Genomic DNA, 23,115 nt, shown 5'->3' with positions numbered 1-23,115 from the left:
CTTGTCAAAACTATATTTTGTACAAGTTTTTGATGGTGTCTTTTTTTTTTTTTAAAAAAATACTAGCTCTACGTGCTGAAATCAAGTGTGAGGAAAGTGGTGTGGGAGGGGGGTGTCCGTATATAGATGTCTACATTACCTGTAAATGCAGACCACCTGAGGATACTAAATTTATTCTTGCAGAAGTTTTAAATAAGGATAAAGGAAAGAAAGGTCTCCAAGATTATGAGTTATCCATAAAGGTCCAGAAATTATTAGTAGTACAGTTTTGAACTATAGTGGAGAACACTAGTTAAATTTAAGTAAGGAATGGATTCCAGAGAAACAGAATCATTACATACGGAAGAGGTTTCATGTAAAATTTTACAAACTAGAGACCCTCATAAGGGTAACCCTTGATTAAACTCTTGCTCTGCTGTTTATTTTGAGCAAAAAGTTTAGGAAACAGGAAATGAATAAGTAACACATTAAAAAACCTAGATTAATGGTTAAAGAAACTACAAGCTGCCAAACAGAGGAGAGAATATTAAGAGAGGGATTCCACTAGGATCTGTGTTTATACTGCTACTGTTTCCATCAAAATAAATTGCTGAGTGGTAATACCAGCAAACTAATTATATTTGCTGATGACCCAAAATCAGGGAAGTGTTGACTGGTATTACAGAAGAAACCACAAGCAGGCGATAATCCAAAGGATTTGAATCTATAATGCAAACAAGAATAAAGTGCCTCCAGTGGATGCTGTCAAAAATACCCTCAAGCACAACAAGCAGAATTCAAACAGCAGAAAGGGGATTATACTCAGCCATATTAAGACTGAAGTCATCCCCTCCCATACAAAATAACATGGAAAGAAAAATGAACTGCATATGTCAATGACTAATGCTGTGGTGAAACAAGAACCAACAATTCCCAGTATCGGGAGGAGCTTGTGGGAGCCCAGAAAGGCAAAGGGTAGGAACCAGTAAATGATTGGATGGCTCAAAATCTTCAGAGAAATTTGCAAATCTTGGGGCATCTGTCTGCACAGAAAGCAAACCCCTCTGCATTACTTCCTAAACCACCCTCCGTACCAGCAGTGCTGCTCACTCAGGAGCTAAGCTACCACTGCCTACCTGTTGGGGCCTGCCTCCATCCCACTCTTTGAGGGAGTAGAGTAAAAAGGTGTGGACTGGGAGTAAATACTGTAGAAAAGGTACCTACATGGCTACTCTGGAGCAGCGGAACTGCAGCAGTTTGGTTGCTTTTGGAATGTGTTCTGCGCCGCTGATGTATTTCAGCCTCTGAGAATAAAATGTGGTGTTTTATCTGAACAATTTCAGTACTTATCAGTGGATCAACAATGGATAAAGTGTCTGTCTTACACACTCTGTGTGTGCATGTGAATAAATATGATAAAATACACACACACACGGTTTTTTCTTTTTGAAATGTCTGTAACCACAGTTGTTTGCTTGGCATTCTTTAAATTTGCAAAAATGTACTGCAGAAAAATTTCAAAATCCAAAAGCTTGTATGCATCAGTAATTTGAATTCTAGGAAATAGAGAGCAATGCTTACAAATTAATCATTATTACTTATATGTGCAAATTAAGTCACCTAAATTCAAGCAACCAGTTATACACCAACCTATGCTGAATATGCACTTGCATTCTTAAATAGATGGCTGCATTCCCAGGCATGCCCTACTATTTTTGTGCTCAATATACAGTGTTTTAAGGCATCTAACTTCCTCTGGTTGAAGATGCTAAAATCTGTGGAAGTACAGTTCCACATGCAGCTCTTTAGGTGTGTAGTTGCTAGTGTTTTAATTATACAGCACAGGTAAATCTTTTAAAAATTGTGGGTGTAATCCTGCAAAAATGTATTTGTATGAGTAGTCTCAGTGGGCCTGATTCTCCTCCCAGTTACATCAATGTATATCAGGAGTAACTGAGGTTAGTGTGAGACAAGAATCTGGCCCATTGACTTGTAGGATTGAACCCTGAGCCCACATTTTAGGAAAAGAGTTAGGAGATTACTGAAATTGCATCCGAATTACTGAGTATCTAAATTGTCAGCCTGTGGTGTTGTTTCCATCTTCACAAATATATTAAGACAAATGGGGCAGACATGGAAGTTAGTGAGGAAGATGAAAACAGATGTTCAGAAGCAATTTTCATAAAAGAATCATGAATGTGTGGAATCTCAAAAGGCAAGGTTGCTAAATCTAATAGACTGGTATTGCTCTAAACATTATTCATAACTGGGGATTTTAGTACTGGGAAAAGAATGATAATTGACTGGGGAAGTGGCTTGGTGCTATTTGACACTTGAAACATGACAGACAATCTCAGAAGGAAAACTGTATTTTTCCGCATATTTAATTTCTTTAATCCCATTTCCTTTTTTCCCCCCACCTCAGAAAATCCCTGGGAAGTTTAAGAAACTCTTCACCGAACTTGAAAGTTTGACAGTAAGTACAGTGCTAGTGCCAGAAAAAATTAGCTCCCCAGTTGTGCCCCCTCTAACTTATTTCCAGTGGAACTGACTGCCATTGTCTAAAATTGAGATTGCCTTTCTCTGATCATGGCTTGCCACAGACCTAACACATCTCAGGGCTTGTCTACATCAGAAAGTTGCAGCGCAGGTGAGGGAGTTACAGCGCTGCAACTTAGGAGGTGTACACATCTGCAGGACACCACCAGCGCTGCAACTCCCTGTTTGCAGCGCTGGCCGTACTCCCGTTTTGTCTCGGGTGTAGAGGATCCCGCGCTGGTGATCCAGCGCTGGTAATCAAGTATAGACACTTACCAGCGCTTTTCTTGACCTCCGTGGAATAAGCAGGTATCCCAGCATACCTGAGGAAGCCTCTGGTAATCAAGCTGGTCTCCTTCCCCGGCTTGCTCTCGCGTTCCCCGAACCCCGAGCAAGCAGGTCTCCTTCCCTGAGGTTTGCTGGGTGGTTCCGGGAACGCGAGAGCAAACCGCGGCGAAGCTGGTCTCCTTTCCCGGTTTGCTCTCTCGTTCCCCGAACCCCCGAGCAAGCAGGTCTCCTTCCCTGCGGTTTGCAGGGTGGTTCGGAGAACGCGAGAGCAAACCGCGGCGAAGCTGGTCTCCTTTCCCGGTTTGCTCTCTCGTTCCCCGAACCCCGAGCAAGCAGGTCTCCTTCCCTGTGGTTTGCTGGGTGGTTCCGGGAACGCGAGAGCAAACCGCGGCGAAGCTGGTCTCCTTTCCCGGTTTGCTCTCACGTTCCCCGAACCCCCTTGAAGCCGCCCAACAGCGCTGCAGTGTGGCCACATCTAACACCACTTGCAGCGCTGGTTGCTGTAAGTGTGGCCACTCTGCAGCGCTGGCCCTATACAGCTGTACTAATACAGCTGTAACAACCAGCGCTGCAAAATTTTAGATGTAGACATGGCCTCAGTAGTGCTGCAGTGGTCTCAAAAAAAGTGTAAACACTCATTCTCATGGACTTTGCACAGGGGGGAAATAAAGACTCAAAGTCTATGCTTGGGTTTCTTGGTGTAAATCTGGAAGTAATTCCATTGCCATGGTAGCTAATCACCAGATTCTTGCTACCCAGCAAAAGATGCTCAGAATCTGTCTTATAAAAACAAAACAAAAAACAAAAAAGTCTGTAGAAAGAAAGAATAGGCATGAAAAAGGGGGGGAAAATAAAAAGTTTAGAGCCACACTTTGCCTCCCTTACATGTGTTGTGAGATACTACTCAGCATGAGTATTTCCTTTGCCTTCCCTGAGCTAGCAAGGTTATCACTAAATTGAGTAAAGATGGCAAAATCTGCTCCTTAATGATTGTTTGTTTCATTTTTACATAATTATCACAATTGGAATTCTTATACAATAATTACATGGCCTCAAGTTAGAAATGTTTACAAAAACATTTAATACTATGTACTATTTTAGAGTTTTAGAATTACAGTATTTACACTACATAGGACCACTCAGCTGCCTTCTATTATTTTTTTTCTTTAAGATGTCTGATATGTGTTGTATTGTTTAATGAGTTAATTTTTCACTGGAAAAATGGCACTTTTTAGGACAGATTCTGTTAGATATTAAGATGACGAGAGAGTGCTAATAGAGATTATGTGGGGAAATTACAGAACAGTCAAATGGTGAATTTATCATATAGCTATCTTCTATTTTGGAACCATTTCATGTACAGGAATATAATCATTTCTATTTCCTTCATTGTTTACATTTCCTATTCAGTTTAGTTTTTCACCTGTCCTAGGAAATCTTTATCTACCTCATTTCCCAAAGAACCTTTTAAATCTAAATCACGTTCAGTTCAGAAGCCTATAATGGATTTAGAATTGCTCTTTTTATAGCCTATTGATTTTTCTCTTTTATTACTAAAATGATTTTGCAGGACCCTTCTCTGAATCACAAAGCCTACAGAGATGCATTCAAGAAAATGAAGTCTCCGAAAATTCCTTTCATGCCCTTACTTCTGAAAGGTAATGTTAAATGTTGTCTGCCCTTTTTTGCAATGTAATTCCATCTACAGAAATGTGTAATGGTTAGTTACAGTAAGTGTAAGGTGATTTTTCCCGCATGTTGTTTCATAAGCACAGTATAGATATAATGTGTATGGGACTTCAGTAGCACTTGCTTTGGATAACAAAGAGTAGTCTTTTAAAAAAAAATAGGTAAGAATCACATTTTTTTTTCAAATGCTTTGAAACTTTAGAGCCTTTCCAGTCACCTACTGATGATACAGTCCCTCTGAGCTGTGAGTGTGAAACCTTGAGGCTGGGGAAGATAACTTGCATGTCTCTTGAGTAGCACCACCTGGCTGTGGATGATGCATGAAAACAACATTGATGGGTACCAAAGGGAGAAAAGTCAAACCTTACGCAGCCAGAGAAGAGGTTATGATTGATTTAATGGATATTGAACTGGATTTAATTGAGATCAGAATCTCTCCCATTTATCTATCAAACATACATGGTGCTTATGAATGGGGAGGATTTTGGCGTCAACCCCTTCCACCCTCTGAATTCTGAGAAAGACAATGAACAACTATTCAACATAGTGAGTTAAGTAGCTCATTAAGTGGTAGGTATTTCAAGTATCCTATCATCTTGGATTCATTTATTATTAATCATCTTGTCTTTGATCATAACAAATTCATTTGATGTCCCAGTATTCCAGAAGTGTTCTGTTTAGTACGTTCATTAAACCTGGTTACAGCTGCAAACATGTAAAATGTTTTCAAGGGAAAATTCTCCAAACAGGCTGAAAATGTCTAGGAGTTGCCAGGTCCCTAGTCATCTGAGGGGTTTGTATATATAAAGGAGAATTTTAGTTTTGTTGTCATATTTTAATGGCTGACAAGATGAGAGTTCTGAAACAGAAAGGGCAAAAACAATCGATCAGACAAATCCACCAAACTCTATGGTCCTTTCTCTGCCTACTCTTTGCACTCTGTTGCCTTGATACATTATGATGTTTGCACAACAATACAACATTGTATAGAAGACCATGTACATAAAACCATGTACACAACGAGAATTGCCATTAAATATTCTCACATATCTAAGATGCATGGGGATACTAGGAATACCTTACAAAATGTTGCCAAAATCCCCATAAATAGTGTGTGCTATTTTAAAGGACGCTGTCATGATTGATATCCAAATGAGCTCTACAATACCGTTTTTATGTCTTCCACTCTTTCAAGCTATGTAATTATTTGTATGCAAACCTAGATGCTTCAAGTATCAGAGGGGTAGCCTTGTTAGTCTGGATCTGTAAAAGCAGCAAAGAGTCCTGTGGCACCTTATAGACTAACAGATGTATTGGAGCATGAGCTTTCATGGATGCATCCGACGAAGTGGATATTCACCCACGAAAGCTCATGCTCCAATACATCTGTTAGTCTATAAGGTGCCACAGGACTCTTTGCTAGATGCTTCAGTGCTCTTTGTTATAGAGCAAGTTAAAATAAAGTTGCTAGCCTAGAAATAATGGGCAAACCCCCCAAAATATCCAAAGCACAAGACGTGGCAGTAATAGGGGACTTGAAGTACCCAGACATCTGTTAGAAGAGTAATATTGCAAACACAGAATGTCCAATAAGTTCTTTGAATGTATTGGGGACATCTTTTCATTTCAGAATGTAGAGGAAGTAACTAGGGGGGAGCCATTTTAGACTTTACTCTGTCTACCTGGACTGAATTGGTTGTGAATCTGAAGGTTGAAGGAAATTTGGGTGAAAATGATCACGAAATGATAGATTTAATTATTCTAAGGGAAGGAAGGAGTGAAAGCAGCAGAATAAGGACATTAGACTTAATCTGCTTTTTGTTTTAACAAACTCAGAGAACAGGAAGTTTATGTCCCACAGGAAGATAATCTAAGGGGAAAAGGAGTTCAGTAGAGCTGATAGTTTAATGAATTAAAATTGCAATAAAAACTGTCCCAAGGCAGAAAAAAGATAGGAAGAATAGTAAGAGGCCAATATGGCTCCACCAGGAGCTCATTAATGAGCTGAAATCAAAAAAGGAATCCTACAATAAGTGGAAATATGGACAAATTGCTAAGGAAGAATACAAAAGAAAGCACAAGTACGGTATGTAGGGACAAAATCAGAAACAGTAAGGCACAAAACGAGTTGCACGTAGCAGGGGACATACAAGGCAATAAGAACAGGTTCTGTAGGTACATTATAGGAGTAAGAGAAAAGACAAAGGAAGGCATAAGTTCTCTATTTAGTGGAGAAGGAGAGCTAATTATGGATGAACTCAAGAAGACTGAGGTGTTTAGTGCCTATTTTGCTTCAGTGTTCACTAAAAAGGTTAATTGTGACCTGTTACGTACCACAGTTGTTATTAAGGATAGATTATGTCACAGAAGTCATGGATGCTGTGACTTCCAGAGACCTCTGTGACATTTGCTGCTTCAGCCCCGGGGTGGTGGGGCCGCAGCTGGTGGGGAGCCTCCGCCGCTGTCAGCCACTGTGGGTGGAAAGTGCTGGAAACCCCTCCCTTCCTTCCCCCCCCCCCCCACAGTGGGGGGGTCAGGCTCTCATTTCCCCCGCCCCGTCAGCCCCAGTTTGTCAGTTATTTTTAGCCAAGGTACTTTGGGAACTAGCTGAAGCAATCTCAGAACCATTAATGGAACTCATGGAGGATGGGTGAAGTCCCAGTGGACTAGGAAAGAGGAAACATAACACCTATTGTTAAAAAGGGGAACAAAAAGGATGTGAAGAATTATAGTCAGCAAATCTTTGATAACTGGAAAGATACTGGAACAAATTTTTAAACGATCACTTTGTAAGCACCTAGAGGAGAATAGGATGATAAGTAATAGCCAACATAGATTTGTCAAGAACAAATTATGCCTTCTTTGACCAGGTTACTGGCTTAATGGAGGGGGGAAATCTGTACCTGTGAAATATCTTGATTTTAGTAAGCTTTTGACACAGTCCCAAATGATAGTCTCTTGAGCAAACTAGGGAAATGTGGTCTAAATGAAATTACTATAAGGTGAGTGCACAATTGTTTGAAAGACTCTACTCAGAGTAGATATCAATGGTTTGCTGTCAAACTGGGAGAGCATAACCAGTGGGGTCCTGCAAGGGTTTATCCTCAAATTATACTATTCAAAATTTTCATTAAAGACTTGGATAATGGAGTGGAGAGTAGGCTTCTAAAATCTACAGATGACACCAAGGCAGGAGGAGTTGCTAGCACTTTGGAGAACAGGATTAGAATTCAAAACAACCTTTATAATGTGGAGAATTCAACTGAAATCAACAAAATGAAATTCAGTAAAGATGAGTGAAAAGTACTTCACTTCAGAAGAAAAAATCAGATGCAGAACTGCGAAATGGGAAACCGTCTAAGCAGTAATACTGCTGAAAAGGATCTAGGTGTTCTAGCGCAGTGGTCTCCAAAGTGGGGTGCTTGCAAGAGGATCCTTCGGGGTGTGCAGCAGGAGAAGTACTGCTGGAGCAGCACCACTCTCCCCCGCTACCCTCCACCTCGGCAGTTCAGCCGGGAGTCCAAGCAGCTTTTTTTTTGCTTCAACAGTTCGGCCGGGAGCAAGAGGGTGTGTGCTCAAAAATTTTTTACTGATGGACTGAGCGATCAAAAAAATTTGGAGACCACTGCTCTAGTGGATCACAAATTGCATATGAGTCAATCATGTGAGGCAGTTTAAAAAAAAAAAAAGCTAATATAATAATGGATGTATTAATAGTAGCGTCATATGTAAGACATGGAAGATAATTGCTCCACTCTGCTCAGCACTAGTGGGGCCTCAGATGGAGTACAGTGTACAGTTCTGGGCACCACACTTCGTTAGCACTGACAGAAACATAATCTTAACTGTTTGTTTTTTTCTTTTTCCTGTGTTCATAAATATATGTAGCCATTTAGGGACAGATCATGCTTGGTCCTCATGCAGGTGTGCAGTAAGTGGAAGTATGAGGGGAAAGGAAAAGGTGTTTCTTTAGATCTTTCTTTCTCCTGCATGTGAGAAGTAGTCAGAAGTGCAGTCAGTGCATACAGGAACTGCTCCCTCTTTACTCCCTTGGGAGTGCAGGGTAACCCAGAGCAGAAAGGGAGTTGACAAGGGCCATGTCCCACTCACCACCTCCTCATTGGCCCATTGAGTAGGAGCAGCATGCATAAGGGAGCAGCCTGCACACCATGAATGAGTTCAGTAGTAGGTGGGCTCAGGGCCGTCCTTACCCATACGCAAAGCACGCAGCTGCATAGAGCACCAGGAAATTTGGGGGTTACCAAATTTCCTGGTGCCCTGCGCAGCTGCGTGCTGCTCCAGCCCCTACTCCGGCTCTTCCCCAGGCCCCCAGCCCTGCTCCCACTCCCCTGGAGATTGTAGCCAGGCCAGACACTGCACTCACTGCATGGTAAGTAGAGCAACCTGGCCCTAGCCTATTCCTCTCCCCTGCCACCCAGCCGTGCTGCCAGAGAGTGCTGGGGGGTGGTTCCCCGCCACCCCCCAAGCCTGGGAGCCAGGAGAGCAGAACAGCCTTGGGCCCCTGGCCTCTGTGGGCAGGAGCTGGCCCCAGACATCTGTGGGGGACAGGGGGGCCTGGCCACTTCCTGTCTGGGGCCCGGCCCCAGCCTGCTCTGCTCCCCTGGCTCTCAGGCTTGGGGGGAGGGGTTAATCGCCCCCCAGCTCTTGCCAACAACGCAGCTGGGAGCCAGGGGAGCAGAGCAGGCTGGGGCTGGGTCACTCCACTTTTCAGAGGAAGTGGCCAGGCCCCCCTATCCTCCATGAAGGTCTGGGGCCAGCTCCTGCCCGCGGAGGCCTGGGGCCCCACATAGCCCCCCCACAGGGGGAGGGAGGATTGCGTCAGGCACTGAAAAAGCTAGGGATGGTCCTGGGTGTGCTTGTCCTACTCACTAAGAAATTCAGGCAGGCATCCTGCTTCCCTGAGGCAGAAATCATCCTAGTGCTCTCCTTGGCACAGGCATCTTTACATCTCTCCTAACACAGGGTGTTCTGCCTAATAAATTGTAGCTCAGAGTTTTTACCAGCATATAAAACAACTAGAATTTCCATTATAAGTAATTACAAAATCCCCTTCAGGCTGATACCTGAGAGTGAGTTTTTGAAACAAAAGGAAGTAAATCAGTTTGACTGTTTCTATGTTCTGGGATTGTCAAAAAGAAAGATGTTCATTGTTTCATCTGCAGATTTTCAGTCCTATAATCTAATTGTATTGGGACTGAGGTTCTCCTCCACCTACAGTGGCAGAGGGGACCGAATGGGGCAGAACGGGGATGGGTTGTTCAGATATCACAATAGTGAGCACAGTATAAATGCCATGATACATAATGGCAGGCAAATTGCTTTGTTGTCCTTTTGCATGGGATCTCACTGCATTCCATGGAAAGATACATACAACCCAATTACAAAGGGCCATTTGTCAATTGGAAAACATGGCTATTACCTTTGGAATGTATTTGTGACATCCTATCATCTTGCTAAAATGGTGCTGCAAAAGCATCTTATCACTGCAGGCACCAATATGTATGTTTCTTAACGTAGATACTCTTCTTCAGGATCAAACCAGCAGTTCTACCATATGGTCTTGCAACTGCTATTGTCTCCCCTTTTTGTCTGAAGTTAAGGTTTGAATATGAATTTAACTTAGCAACAGTTGTGTTGCCTCTTCCCTTCCTTTTATATACTGCATGCAGTTTGCATACTGGTGCCAAGTATAGTCAGGGCCGGATTTACACCTTATGCGCCCCTGAGCCCAGCGCCTTCAGCATCCCCCCCGCCTACAGCTGACCTTCGTGTTTTCCATAAAAAATGAAATGAAAAGAAATATAAATGATAATTTAAATATTTATTCAATACAGTACCAGAAAATGGTATAATTAAAACATAACCCACTTTTAACTTTCAGGCACCCCCCTGCAATGCTGGTGCCCCTAGGCACGTGCCTACTGTGCCTAATTGGAAGTCCAACCCTGAGTGTAATCCCGTGCCTCCCACTGACTGCTTTTTTTTCCATTAAAAACTCTCCCTAGTACTGCTTTGTGAAACCAGAAATAACTGTTTTACTTCCAAAGAGCTAAATCTTGGTATTTGCTGCTAGGTGATTTTTGGCTTAATGGATTGTATTTAATGTTTGTCTATTTGTGTGCCCATCACTGTAGTGGACTTCCATAGTAATCAGGTGTGTGGGGATGGAGGGTGTTTCAGAACTACCTAAGGAAAACAGTAGTGTCTGGAACTCCTTTTGTCCCCTCCTCCGGAAGATAATTTTTTCAGCAGAATTCAGTGTTCATCAATTTACCACAGCCCTGCCTCAACTACTCTAAAATCTCTAGCAACACAGATAGATTCACAGTGTGCAGGGAAGGAGGGTGGAACCCATGCATGGACAATTACTGTGCTCCCCTTCCCACCATCAACTCTTGATTAGGGCACTGGATAGCATAGTGTATCATCTGCCTTGTTTGATGGAAAGAGTGTTATTTGTGAGTCCCTAGATTATGTTTAGTGAGTAACTAACAAATTCTCGTTCTGTATTTGAAATTTCTCCCAATTAATGTTCCCATAGAGGTGTAAATTTTTTGTTTTTAATGAAAGAACCAGTGATAGTTGTTTGTGCCCTATAAAGAACACAAACATGTGGCATTGTAGCAATACTTATGAGACTGTTTTGTTCCTTATTTTGTTATTCCTTTGTATCTAAAACAAATGCTGTGGCATTTAATAATGTTGTATCTCTTTTTAAACTTTGTAGATGTAACATTCATCCACGAAGGAAATAAAACTTTTCTGGATAACCTTGTTAATTTTGAAAAGCTGGTATGTACATTTTGTCTTTTATAATTTCCTCTTTTTTGTGGGAAAATCCATCTCTCTCTCTCTTTATTCCTCTTCTCCCCACCTCTTGTGTTAAATGTATCATGCTTTGATAACCAAGCACAATATCTCTTAGCCTTTTCAGTTCTCTCCATGAGCTCCACCAGCTCCCCCACAGCATCATATTTATCCTTGACTAAGGGTTTGTCTAAATGGTGGGATAAAGTGCACTAGGGAACCTTTATGCGCACCAGCAGGGTCTAAATGGACCAATTAATGCACAAGATATTAGTGTGCTTTACAAATTACACACCCCTAGTTTGCATTGCCCCACAATCTAAACAAGTGTAAGTTCTCAAACTGTTGTTGCCTCTTCTCCCCACTCAGCCTCTTCTCAGAGTTTAGTCCCCCCCTGCACCCCAATACACAGCAGGAGGTCACCCCAATTTAAGTCATCACTAATTCCAGGTATTTTAAATGAAAGTAAGTTCATGATTTGTGTAGGAGATAAACAGGAAGAATAGACACAATAAAAGGTAAATATTAATACAGCTAAACTAATCTTTATGTAGAGGGTAGTGCATTAGCCTTTTAGCATAGGCCAGATCTACAATAGAAAGTTTTGCTGGTATAGTAATGTCAGTTAGGAGTGTGATTCTTTACAACATCTCTATACTAGCAAAAACCTTAGTGTAGACACAGTTATATTGGTGGGAAAAGTGCTTTTGCTAGTATAGCTTATTTTATTTGAGGGACTGGTATACGTTATACCAGAAAAAGCGCTCTCTTGCCTGTATAAGCTGTGTATGCTCTAGGAGGGATTGCTGGACTAGCTATACTGGCAAACCTTTTCTAGAGTAGATTAGGCCTTAGTTCCTTTAGTATGGATAAGCATGATACAAAGTCTACATATTGGAGTATCATGTTTCAGCAAAATATTATCAGGCTTGTCCACCCTTTTTAGGTATGTGATATGTATCAAAAGGTGATGAGGCATATCTCTCCTCCTGAACTTAATCTTTTTTTTTCTTTGTTGTGGAAATGACTAATTTACTGTATTCAGTACCTATTGGTTGAGTAAACAGAGAGAACAATTCATTTCTCCCTGTTTCATCCCAAGGTAACTTTATAACCTAGGTGGTCCGTTCTTTATATATTCAATTAGATTTTTGTACCTTTTCTTGTTGCAATGCTTAGAAAAACACTGATTTGCATTTAATAAAAGGTTTTCTTGTGCCTAGTCCATTAACTGTTTGACCTTTAGGTGTTTGATATAAACTTATTAGCAAGTTCTTCCTCAAGTGCTCTCACAAGTACGTCTCATTAACATGTAAATTGAACTAGTCCTTGATGCACTCTGATTGTTAGTAAACATCCCTTACAAGCCTATAATATTAATTTATTGGAGACAAAGGATCTGATTCTCAACTCAGTCTTAATCAGGCCTTTGTTTTTTGTAATCACATGTAGGCCTTGGCTACAGTAGACTAGTTTTGTAAAAAGAACGAGGAGTACTGTTGGCACCTTAGAGACTAACATTTACTTGGTCATAAGCTTTCGTGGGCTAAAACCCACTTCGTCGGATACATACAATGGAAAATACAGTAGGAAGATGTATATACATAGAGAACATGAAAAAATGGGTGTTGCGTTACCAACTGTAAAGAGACTAATCAATTAAGGTGGGCTATTATCAGCAGGAGGAAAAAAAACTTTTGAAGTGATAATTAGGATGGCCCATTTCACAGTTGACAAGAAGGTGAGAGTTAAAGGTAGGGGAAAAATTAGCATGGGGAAATAGTTTTTACTTTGTGTAATGACCCATCCACTCCCAGTCTTTATTCAAGCCTAATTTAATGGTGTCCAATTTGCAAATTAATTCCAGTTCTGCAGTTTCTCCTTGGAGTCTGTTTTTGAAGGTTTTTTTTTGTTGGGGAATTGCCACTTTTAGGTCTGTAATTGAGTGACCAGGGAGGTTGAAGTGTTCTCCAAAACTGGCTTTTGAATGTTATAATTCTTGACATCTGATTTGTATCCATTTATTCTTTTGCACAGAGACTGTCCAGTTTGGCCAATATACATGGCAGAGGGGCATTGCTGGTACATGATAGCCTATATCACATCGGTAGATGTGCAGGTGAACGAGCTTCTGATGGTATGGCTGATGTGATCAGGTCCTATGATGGTATCCCTTGAACAGATATGTGGACGGAGTTGGCAACGGGCTTTGTTGCAAGGATAGGTTCCTGGATTAGTGTTTTTGTTGTGTGGTTGCTGGTGAGTATTTGCTTCAGGTTGGGGAGCTGTCTGTAAGCAAGGACTGGCCCGTCTCCCAAGATCTGTGAGAGTGAGGGATCATCCTTCAAAATAGGTTGTAGATCTTTGATGATGCGCTGGAGAGGTTTTAGTTGGGGGCTGAAAGTGATGGCTAGTGGCCTTCTGTTACTTTCTTTGTTAGGCCTGTCCTTGAGTAGGTCACTTCTGGTTATTCTTCTGGCTCTGTCAATCTGTTTCTTCACTTCAGCAACTGGGTATTGTAGTTTTAAGAATGCTTGATTGAGGTCTTGTAGATGTTTGTCTGAGGGATTGGAGCAAATCTTAGAGCTTGGCTGTAGACAATGGATCGTGTGGTGTGGTCTGGATGAAAGCTGGAGGCATGTAGGTAAGTATAATGGTCAGTAGGTTTCTGGTATAGGGTGGTGTTTATGTAATCATCGCTTATTAGCATTGTAGTGTCTAGAAAGTGGATCGCTCGTGTGGATTGGTCTAGGCTGAGGTTGATGGTGGGATAGAAATTGTTGAAATCATGGTGGAATTCCTCAAGGGCTTCTTTTCCATGGGTCCAGATGATGAAGATATCATCAATCTAGCGCGAGTAGGGGCGTTAGGGGACAAGAGCTGAGGAAACATTGTTCTAAGTCAGCCCTAAAGATGTTGGCATACTGTGGGGCCACGCGGGTACCCATAGCAGTGCCATTGACCTTGAAGGTATACATTGTCCCCAAATGTGAAATAGTTGTGGGTGAGGACAGAATTCAGCCACCAGGTTTGTTGTGACGTTATTGGGGATACTGTTCCTGATGGCTTGTAGTCCATCTTTGCGTGGAATGTTGTTGTAGAGGGCTTCTATGTCCATAGTGGCCAGGATGATGATTTTTGGAAGATCACCAATGGATTGTAGTTTCCTCAGCAAGTCAGTGGTGTGTCAAAGATAGCTAGGAGTGCTGGTAGCATAGGGCCTGAGGAGGGAGTCTACATAGCCAGACAATCCTGCGGTCACGGTACCAGTGCCTGAGATGATGGGGTGTCCAGGATTTCCAGGTTTATGGATCTTGGGTAGCAGATAGAATACCCCTGGTCAGGGTTCTAGGGGTGTGTCTGTGCACCAGGGCAGCTCTACCAGTAGGAGCTCCAAAGTGATAGTCCAGTTCCAATGAAGTCAGCGGGGCCAGGATTTTGCCCCTAGTAAAGATGGTCATCAACAGCCAGCAGCATTTCAACCACCATGTCATCTAGACTTGCTGTGAGAAGGGTCAAACAACACGGTTATTAATTTTTCTGCCTGCAGCCCTGTGTGCATGAGTGCTTCCACCAATGGTAGCAAGGGTGAGAACTCTTAAGATAAAGAAGCAATGTAGACCCACCCCATTAAGTATTATTCTAGTTCATTTTGATGTTTAAGTATTTGATTTGTTGGTATGGAATTAGCAAGAAGTGTGTTAATCATCTCACCCTAATCATTTTGTGTTGTATTACTTTCCCATCTTTCCTTGCCCAATGCCCTTGTAGATTGTAAACTCATCAGCACAGGGAAGATTTTCCTCTGTTTGTATTATGCCTAGCATATTCTGGGCACTCTGGCAAAATAAATAATAATAATAATTCTCATTGACTTCAGTTGATTCAAGATCAAGCCACTAAACTGCACCTGCAAATAACTAAGTTCAAAATTGTGCTAATGGGCATTAGCACTTGAAATTGATCTTGAAGGGGGAAAAAAAAAAGAGAGAGAGAGAAGAGGAGGAGAAAAGGAGGCCTGAATACTGAACTTGCTGTTGCAGATAAAATCTTCGTAGGGAAGCAAAACATCTACCATCACAGCTATACTGGAATTTTCCTTATGTGACAGCATCTTTGCTTTGAAATTCATATCTCCATTAGATTCAGGATTTCCATATGTTTATTTCCTGCATTCAGTGTGATATGAATACAATGAATCAGAAGCTTGTTCAAAATGCAAAGAAATAAATTCACTAAGGGAAGAAAAGCTGCACACTGTTGAGTCAATTAAGAAAGTATATCATAATAGACTAGACTTAGCAAAAGCTAGGGGGATTTCACTTTTTTAATTTAACTTTCTATTTTGTAAGATCTAGACTACAGTTTTTAGACCAATATTTATTGTGTCCTTTGCCTTAACATGAGAATTGCAAATGCAAAGTAATAAATGGATGGAATAAGGTCTAAATTAGAGTTACAGTATTTCATTTTCTGGAAAAAGAGGATACTGCTAGAGAGGAGGGGAAGTATGGGGTGGGTGGGATGGGAAGGGGAGCTGGGGGAGCACCTGTGACAGGCATATTCAGTGGAGGTGGAGGACAGTGTCACTTCTTGTCACAGTGGCAGGGCAGCTGGCACAAGTCCAGGATGCAGCGACAGCCATCAGTCATTGCCTCCCTGCAGGTCCCCTTCCCCAGAGCAGAGAGCCAGCCAGGTCCTGAGTGAGCAGAATCCAGCAGCTGTGGCTTGCAGAGGAATGGACCAATCAGTTGCAGATGCAGGGAGGGACCAGTCTGGAAGCAGACCAATTAGGGCTCTTTCTGAGCTGCAGCTTGTCTGCTCTGCAAAAACCCTGGACGTTTCCTGAAATTTGGAAACTTTGCCTGGACAGAGAAAAGAGGTTCAAAAAAGGAGCTTATATCGATATGGCAACCCTAGTCTAAATGTTACCATTGTATTATAAATATCTTCATATTCTTTGCTGACATCTTTTGCTGAAATATGGCTTCTTTCATTATTCCTCTGTCAATCACAACCCACCATCTATATATCTCTTATAGTAATAACATGTCTTGGCCACCACTGCTACTTTAATGCACAATCCTGTAAACTTCAGCACATTGGTATTTATCATCTTACAGGCACTCCCTTTGTGGACTAGTAGTAAGAACTGTGCATGTAATATAAATAAAGGTTTTCAGGATCATGCCCAAAAATATCTGTGGGACTTCTGAGCATACTGATGAGCTGGATTGCCATAAACAGTGGAATTATTGCTAATGATCATGTGCTAAGAGTGGTTACCAGTCAAGTCCTCAGGTCTGGTCTATATTACAGAGTTAGGTTGATGTAAGGCAGGTTACATTGACCTAACTATGGAAGCATCTACAGTTAAATTTTGATCCCACTATGCTTAATAACTGAGCAGTGTAGAGTCAAAGTCAGTGTAGTTAGGTCAATGCAGTGTCAGAGTAGACACTGTGTTGCTTACGTTGACTGATACTGGCTTTCAAGAGCTGTCCCACACTGGCAATACACAAGGAGTAAAGCATAGACACGCACAAGCAATGTAATTACTATGCTGCTGTATGCTGACATAAGTTAGGTCAACTTAATTTTATAGTGTAGACATGGTCTCAGTCACTGTATGCATTCCAACATATTTATCACACTCTGGTATGCAGCCCTCTATTAAAACAATCAGAAAATAGCAGTCCCTTTTCAGATAAATTAACAGGTTTTCTGTATTGTAACTGGGTCAGGCAAGTCAGAGGGACAGTGTGAAATGCCTAAATGTCAAAATATGGGATATAAACTGGAAGATGCAACAACAGCAGAAGAACACAGGAATGTCATAGCTCTAGTGGGATTTAAGAAATTGGTCATGCAAACCTAGGACCTCTCATTAGAACTTTATTTTAATCAGTGCAAGGAAATGATGTTAGCGTAAGAGACTGAGAGATTTCATGGTAAATGGAACACAGATTAAAAAAATGATTTTGCTTCACTGATTTATTAAAGAACATCAAGTCTTCATTAAGCATATACTCAGTTGTTCTCATGATAAGCTATTCTGTGAAGAAACATTGTAAAAAATTCATATTGTGGTTGTGGAGAGATGAATTATGCTCCATCATTCCAAGCTACACTTTGCTCTGGACAGCTAATCCTTTCCACTTCTGGCTGGATTTTGAAAGAGGTGAGAGAACAGCCTGTACTGTTTCCATAAAATGCCATATTGCTATTGTTAATTGCAGGCAGGTTGTTTAAATTTATCACCATATTCCATCAAGGGCTTCTGGCCCAATTCAGTAGGCTCTTTCCTTTGGATTGTAAGTGCAATCAAAAGAAAACATGCATGAACTGCATTATGGGCCAGATCCTCCACTCATGAAAACCAGTGTAGCTCTGTTAACTTAGACATAGCTATTCCAATTAACATCCAAATAAGGATCTGATGCTAAAGGTGGAACAAAATTTTAAAGGTTTTTCTCTGTTGAATCTGAGCAACCATCTGCAGCCTATTTTGCCTAAGGAAAAACAGTACAGTAAAAAATTTTTAAAATCAACAACTAATCAAATCGTTACCATGCCATAGACATGTAAAAACTGAATGAAGGGGTAAAAGCTTGCTGAAAACTTAGCCCATAATGTAGTTTTAGCCTTTTACTCCCCCATGCACTGAAAAGGAAGCATGCAATTAAGTACATCTTCCTCCTTTGGAGTTTTTTACTTTAACAGGAGTCACTTAATTTTTCACATACATGAACACAAATCTGCTGTCTCTGCAGCAGTTTAAAACTATTGTCCCATAGTGCACTTGAAACACACTACTCCACTAAGCATGAGGGGGAAAGGGAGGGGGGATTTCAAGCATCCCGTTTGAAAGAAGAAAACATAGAGAAATTACCCTTTTTCATTGTCCATTTCCATGGGTTCCTAGGAAGACCCCCTCTATCTGTGTAGTGTCAACAAAATCCTTCTGTGAAAGGAGTCGGAAAGAACTAACCTTGTTTCAGGATATGTTGACACCGAGCCACAAACAAACAAACAACCTTCTCCTCATCTAATCTAAATGTCTCCAACTCCTGCCTCCTTCCTTTCTCACCATTGCTGCAATTGTTGCAAAGTGTGGGACTAGGGAAGGATTTTCTAGCAACAGGCCCCCTTTCAGATTTCTGCACTGATATGTTGTACTTTTTATTTCACAGCACATGATTGCAGATACTGTCCGATCACTGAGACATTGCAGGAATAACCAATGTGGTAAGTAGTAGTAAGTTTAATTACAAAATTACATTTCCCTTGTTACTTGTCTCTCATTAGTTACATATATCAAAAGAACTGTTTCCCCGGTCTCTCTGCTTCCTCTCCCATGGCCTAGGTTTACTTTTACAGTAAAACATACTTGCTGTTTGTTTTAACCTAGAAGAGGGGAGAGCGTGTTGTGAAAGTCACCTCAGCAAACAGAGTGTAATTACAGCTACTTTCCAAAGATTTTCACAAAATGTTGTGTTCTCCCCAATCCCCAATATGCACAGTCATCAACTTGTAATGTTACATAAGATCTGAGTTTTACAGACATGCATCAGAAGAAAAAAAAAGTAAAGGCCTCTAATTACCTGGTGAGCTTGTGAGGTATCCTACAGCTTCCAGTAACTGGTGGTGTGTTTAGGATGGAAATGTAGTGCAGTCTCACCAGTCTCCTAGATGAACACTATTTAAGCAACTGATTGAAACTTGTATTGGCATCTCACTAGATGAAAAGTGATATATCACTGTGGATTTTCATAGTGTTCCACTGAGACCAATTGGGTATCTGTAAACTTTTTTTCTTATTCTCTGTATGACTTACACTACAATTATACAAGAGAGGGGAAAGACAGCACAATATTTTTTATAGTGGTAGAGTCCTAATTTAAACACACTAAAATAAATTCCACATTAAGGCCAAAAACACTCTACCTGGAGGGACTTCAGACATATGCTTTATTCTTAACTTAGAATTGTTTTAGTTTGAAGAATAAATGTTAGGGTTTTATTTCCCTAATCATGTCTACAGTATTTACAGTTTCCTATGGGGGCTTATATGAAAACCTGCATGTGGACATACAAAAAGGGTAATTGCAGCCATAGTTGCCCATCTTGGGTGTTCAAATAGATAAGTTTGCAAGGACTGCATATACAACTAGGGAGTTTTGCTGAACATTTGGCCCATAATGTGGCCTAATATAGTTGCAGTCTTTTAAGAATATAAAGGCTGCTTATTAATTATGAACCAGTTATTCTCACATGCACTGAAAGGATAGCATGCAGGTAAGTACATCTTCTCTTGCTTTCACTCTATTAATTCAGATCCTAAAGGAAGCATTGATTAAACCCAAATATTTACCTGTAAATCTCATTCAGCAGAGTTAATTTATTTTTGTCTTTAAGCAGATCTTTTGCAAAATAAGTTAATGAATTTTTAAAGCCATCTTTGCTTTTTTTTGTAAATATTTGTGTCATGACATAAACCTAGGTTTAATACCCAAGTTTTATCGCACAATCTGCTGGTTTGAAGTATGTTGTTGTTTTATTTACCACAGGCTTGGCCTTATTGTGAAGCTGGCATTTAAAAAACAGTTTATGCAGATACTCCTGTAGGCACTGCTTTTTGTTAAATTCATTTAGGCATGAAATGAATTCACTGAATATTTATTGAGACTTCAGGGACTGCTTCCTTTTCCAGTGGATTTATTTACCTTTCAGGAATGTGAATCTTTCTCCTGCATTAGTCTCTGAATTGGACTAAAAATAGCAGGCATCTCACCACAGAACAGAATCCAAATAAAACTAAGCAAAATATGTTGTTGCTAATAACTATATCTTAAAATTAAGCATGCAGACCAAAAACTTGGTGGGTTAGAAAATTATAGTGTAGCTAAGTAATGCTGAAATGCCATTCTAGTGGAAATAATATTTTTCCACATTAAATCCAGAAAACAAATAGTACTCTTTCAGAAATCTGGCATAGCAGCTTTAACATTTGTACAGTAATTCATCCTTTTGTAATTTCAAGTGTTAATGAGACTTGAATTCTGAATAATTTTCAGTGTGTTTAGCACAGTTGCTGAAAACATGGAATCTGTCCTCTGAGAACTATAAGGTTTCCTATAATATCCTACGTCAATTTTTCTCCTCTTCATTTCTGCTGCAGTGTTTTACAAATTACCCAGGTGCTTGTGAATAGTATGTGGACAGGTACTGCACAGTAATGGTTTTAGTAGTGGCATACAGAACTGGCTGAACTCACAATGTCATGTCACTATTTACATGGTGCTAAATTTGTGCTAGGCACTTTATAGACAAATTTGAGGACAACAGTAGTGCCCTAAAAAATTTAAATGCTAAATGAATAAAGTATGGATGGGGATGGATGAAACAAAATCATCTAAGAGAGCAGTGATGTTAAGCTTGTTGGTTCCAGGATTTTTGTTTTGTTTGTTTTTTTTAATGGTAATTCTGTTAATATTGCTTTGAGGACATCGACTAGAGTTTGTGGCAGATAACGGCTATGTCCAGACTACCCGCCGTATCGGCGGGTTAAAATCGATTGCTCGGGGATCGATATATCGCGTCTCATCTAGACGCGATATATCGATCCCCGAGCGCGCTTATATCAATTCCGGAACTCCATCAACCCCAACGGAGTTCTGGAATCGACAGGGAGAGCCGCGAACATCAATCCCGCGCGGTGTGGACGGGTGAGTAATAAGATCTTAGATATTCGACTTCAGCTACGTTATTCACGTAGCTGAAGTTGTGTATCTAAGATCGATTTCCCCCCCGTAGTGTGGACCAGCCCACAGTCTCAGTTTTCTCTTCAATCAACTGTTCAGTTTTCATCTGACACATGGTTAAAGCCATTTTGCTGTGGGAACTCCTGTGAAATAACAGCATTTCTCTTGTTTCTACCGTCTTAGCTGAAATCAAAAGCATAACTGATCAAAACAGAAGGCTTGACCCTCCCCTCCCCCACCCCAAAAAAAATCTTTGAAATGTTGTCCTACATTGTCACATTTCACCTGATCTAAAGGAAATGGTTCAGGGGCCCACTTGCTGACATACGTTTAAATAGCTGTAGCACAAACACTCAAAGCTAGATCCTCAGACCCTGCTCAAAGTTTGTTCCTGCTGACAGACAAAAAAGTAGCACTTAAATCAGCCTCAGAGGGACTGCTGAGGAAATCCAGCTTTATGCCTCCCGCTTGCCATCCCTCTGGTGTCAGAAGCATATCAAGAAAGCAGGCAGATGAGGGGGCAAAGCTGCAGTTTCAGAGCATGGTGTTTCCATGGCTTAGAACTTTCTTCCCCTCTGTTCCCCTTTGAGGATAAGGATTTTCCCACCAGAGCATCTGGTCCTCTGCAGATGCTTTTGACCATCACACTTCACCTGCCATTTTTAACGGCATGTTTGGCTCATATTTGGAAAAAGTATGGATTGGTTAGAAAACTGATCTCAGATTCATTTCCTTTTCTCCCTATAAACTTTAGGCAATGAAGTTCCTCCAAAGGAGAATCAAGAGCTGAAGCCACATGTCTATCATCTGCACGTCATTGATGACCAGCAAACGCTGTTTGAGCTTTCTCACCGGATAGAGCCTCGAGCATGAGCGCCCACAGCTTCATGTAACCTTGTAACTGCAGCACTTTTAATTAAGTGAATGTTTATGCCAAGCATGTTGCTTCCCTATATGAGAACAGTTTACTGAGTTTTATCAGTAGTCACATGATACACACAGGAAAATCAAGCAAAGCAAGAAAAGGAGCAGTTCACAACATTCCAGAGCAAGGATAGTGCCATTTTCACTTATCAGAAAAGGAAGGAGAAGAGCAGCATTGTTTAAGCTCAGAAGCTTGGTTTATGTGACCATATTGGTGGTCCAGTGTAGCATTCAATTGAGACTCCGCCAGTATTAGAGGGAAAGGAAGCATCATGTTACCATAACAAAACATTCCAGCAAGCAACCTTGTGTGACGTGGGGGTTCACAATTCACCATACAGTATGTACCTCGCTAATCTGAGGCTGCCAAAGTATGTATTGTTGCGCAAAAAAAAAAAAAAAAAAAGTGCAATCCATGTTGCCACTCTGGCTCCAGGGGAATGTCTTATTCGAGAGAACAGCAAATGCCTCAGAATGGGAATATAAAAAATAACTTGTATAAGGCAGTGTTGCATGTTAATGCAATCGTGTGTCCTGATTGGAGGTCATAAGTCAACAGAAGCTGATATCTGAAACTCTCCTAATTTCACTTTCTCTTAAGAATTTGCTTTATAGCAGACAGTAAAAAGGTAAATCTAATTTTGACACAGTTTATGGAAACAAACAGGGCATTTCCCCTTTTGAGAGACCAAGGGGGCTGTCCTGCAACTCTATTAGAGCAATTCTCCATATGTATGAAACCTGAATAGGCTTTCAACGTTATTTCCTTCTAACACTTCTCTTCCTCCACCCCTGCCCCAATTTTCATTTAGACAAATCAAGGTAGTATTCATTGGCATTACTGAGTATGTTTTAAGTCACGTTCACAATGTATTCATGTCTCCAGCACCCTCTCATTGTAATATTGTTTTTCAGGGCTAAGGAATGGTCCTGAAATAATCTAGTATACACTATGGATGATGTAATGTGCTTCACAGTAAACACAATTTATTGTAGAGGGCCTTATAGCAAAATCCTCTTTGCAGTGGCAGTGAAGGTGTACTGTCTGCAGCCTGTCTGTATTGTGTCTTTATCACACAAGAAAGACTTCCAAGAAAATGCTCCT

The 23,115-nt window shown here is 40.9% G+C and overlaps 1 protein-coding gene across 5 annotated transcripts in view; it reads left to right on the top strand.

Moving 5' to 3' along the window:
• RAPGEF5 (Rap guanine nucleotide exchange factor 5) overlaps positions 1 to 22,416 on the top strand; it is a 230,537-nt gene extending 208,121 nt beyond the window's left edge. For all 5 annotated transcript variants that reach the window (XM_030550749.1, XM_030550751.1, XM_030550750.1 and 2 more), the window contains 5 exons: positions 2,405 to 2,455; positions 4,376 to 4,463; positions 11,243 to 11,307; positions 18,516 to 18,570; positions 21,841 to 22,416. In XM_030550749.1, the coding sequence (XP_030406609.1) occupies positions 2,405 to 2,455; positions 4,376 to 4,463; positions 11,243 to 11,307; positions 18,516 to 18,570; positions 21,841 to 21,959 (378 nt within the window). In that variant the 3' untranslated portion in view covers positions 21,960 to 22,416. The remainder of the gene's footprint in view (positions 1 to 2,404; positions 2,456 to 4,375; positions 4,464 to 11,242; positions 11,308 to 18,515; positions 18,571 to 21,840) is intronic.
• Positions 22,417 to 23,115: the final 699 nt, after the last annotated feature.

Source organism: Gopherus evgoodei, chromosome 2 (genome assembly GCF_007399415.2).
Source record: "Gopherus evgoodei ecotype Sinaloan lineage chromosome 2, rGopEvg1_v1.p, whole genome shotgun sequence".
NCBI lineage: Eukaryota > Metazoa > Chordata > Testudines > Testudinidae > Gopherus > Gopherus evgoodei.
Note: the sequence above shows the minus strand (reverse complement) of the source record. Positions and strands in the feature narration are given on the sequence as shown.